This window comes from Wasmannia auropunctata, unplaced genomic scaffold (genome assembly GCF_000956235.1).
Source record: "Wasmannia auropunctata unplaced genomic scaffold, wasmannia.A_1.0 LD336033.1, whole genome shotgun sequence".
Classification (NCBI taxonomy): domain Eukaryota; kingdom Metazoa; phylum Arthropoda; class Insecta; order Hymenoptera; family Formicidae; genus Wasmannia; species Wasmannia auropunctata.
The window spans coordinates 126502-128408 of NW_012026857.1; the positions used below are offsets into that span (position 1 = coordinate 126502).

General features: G+C 25.9%; 1 protein-coding gene across 1 annotated transcript in view; it reads right to left on the reverse strand.

The window, feature by feature from the left end:
- The window catches only part of LOC105452299 (venom acid phosphatase Acph-1-like), a 19777-nt gene extending 17937 nt beyond the window's left edge, over positions 1–1840 (reverse strand). Inside the window, exons 1-2 of the mRNA XM_011693274.1 lie at positions 1500–1840; positions 695–802 (exon numbers count right to left, since the gene is read on the reverse strand). Of these exons, the coding sequence (XP_011691576.1) occupies positions 695–802; positions 1500–1601 (210 nt within the window). The 5' untranslated portion in view covers positions 1602–1840. The remainder of the gene's footprint in view (positions 1–694; positions 803–1499) is intronic.
- Positions 1841–1907: the final 67 nt, after the last annotated feature.

The window sequence follows — 1907 nt, forward strand, 5'->3', positions numbered from 1 at the left end:
GAGATGTGTATAAGAGATAGCTTCAAACGTTAAAAAAATATTTCTTTAAACGTTAAAATAAACGTTTTTTTAATAAAAGAAAGAGCACTTAACCCATTATTTAAATGTTTGTAAGTATTGAGCCTCAATACTTATTTTCTGTAAGGGAAATATATCTATAAAATAATACATGTAAAAGTATTATTTATATAATGTACAAGATAATTGCATATATGTATACAAAAAAAATGTCACATATACATATACATAAGTATTAATTTGTTTTAAATATTAATTTTTGTAAATTAACATCTTTTTATTTATAAGATCAAAATTTTTGCAAATTTTACGTATTGCAAATTATACGTATTGCACAAATTTCTAAAAAAATTTAATTTACATTTGTGAGATTAAAAAAATATTGTGCAAATTAATTATTCAAATTTAAGTGAAAAGTTGGAGAATATATAAATAATATTTGCGCAAACAAGGACACACCTTGACACACTGATAACTTGTGAGTAAATAAAGATAACAGGTTTACAAAACAGGATACGAGTTAATGGTGCGTAAAATATATGTAAAATGTGTATATTACGAATTGGTATAATAAAATTTTAGGGAATTTTAGAATAACTTTTATATTTAATTTTTTAAGATTAAGATTATATATTTAAATATTGAAATATGCTGTACAATGTTAATATATACTTACGTTAGTTAATTGGCCAAGACCCCCCCATGGCTCGTAAACCGATATGTTATACAGATCCTTAGGATACATTTCTCTAAGTGCCGGTGTCCGTTCTCCATGTCTCATTAGCTGTGTTCAATGTACATACATACACTACATTATAATATGTAGAAAATATAGTATGTTTAAATTAAATTAAATATTTAATAATAAGACAAAAAATGTCAGTCAAAACTATACTCTCATTGATTTAATAAAAATATAGGAACAAACTTATATTTTGTGATTTCACATATTCGTTTAAAATTCAATATATGTTTTTATTTTCTCTTAGACAAAATTAATACTAGACTGGAAGTATTAAATTATTGGTTAGTGCTTTTAATATTCAAAATAATTATACTCACTAACGAATTTAATATACTTACAATATTAAATTTATCTTAAGGGTATATGTTTTAACACAATATTAAATTTATCTTAAGGATTATATGTTTTAACACTGCCAAACTGATTTTGTTATTGAGCTTATAGTAAATCCAGTATTATTTTACTTTATTGATTATTAATGCCCTAATATAATATAATTTCTATTGTTTCTTTATATGCTTTAAATACTTAATAACATTATTTTTAATCGGATAAATAAAAACACGTAATGGAAAAAACAAAAGTAATATATGGAACATCTTTGCGGAAATTTAGTGTCAAACAAATATGAAAATGAGTGACATGGCAATTGAAGTGTTAATGTAACAAATTATAATTGTTATACAATTTTTTAATAGTATGTTAACGTGAATTTTAAATGCGAATGGTTACTCACCACTTGAACCAATTCCAAATGAAACTCATCACATTGTCCTAAGGACACAAATATTAAACTTAGTAAAAGCAGAGATGTCTGCAGAATCGTGGCGCGGTTCATGTTTGCGCGATTCGAAGTAGTACGAAATGATTGCGAAAAGTAAGAGAATGTTATATATTTATCCGCTCGAAAGACACATTCCTCGCGAGTTGACTCAGTTGACACGGTTCGCTTAGTAATCGGCTACAAACTGATTAACAATAAAGAGCTTGCTCATTCGAACCAATCTCTCCATATCTCCCTGCTGTTTTCTTCTCTCTCATTTTAATTGACAGCTTTGACAAGACGACTCAATAAAAACTCCGTAAAAATAGATGCTATGACAATATATCTAACCTTGAATACTGCATATATATATATATATAT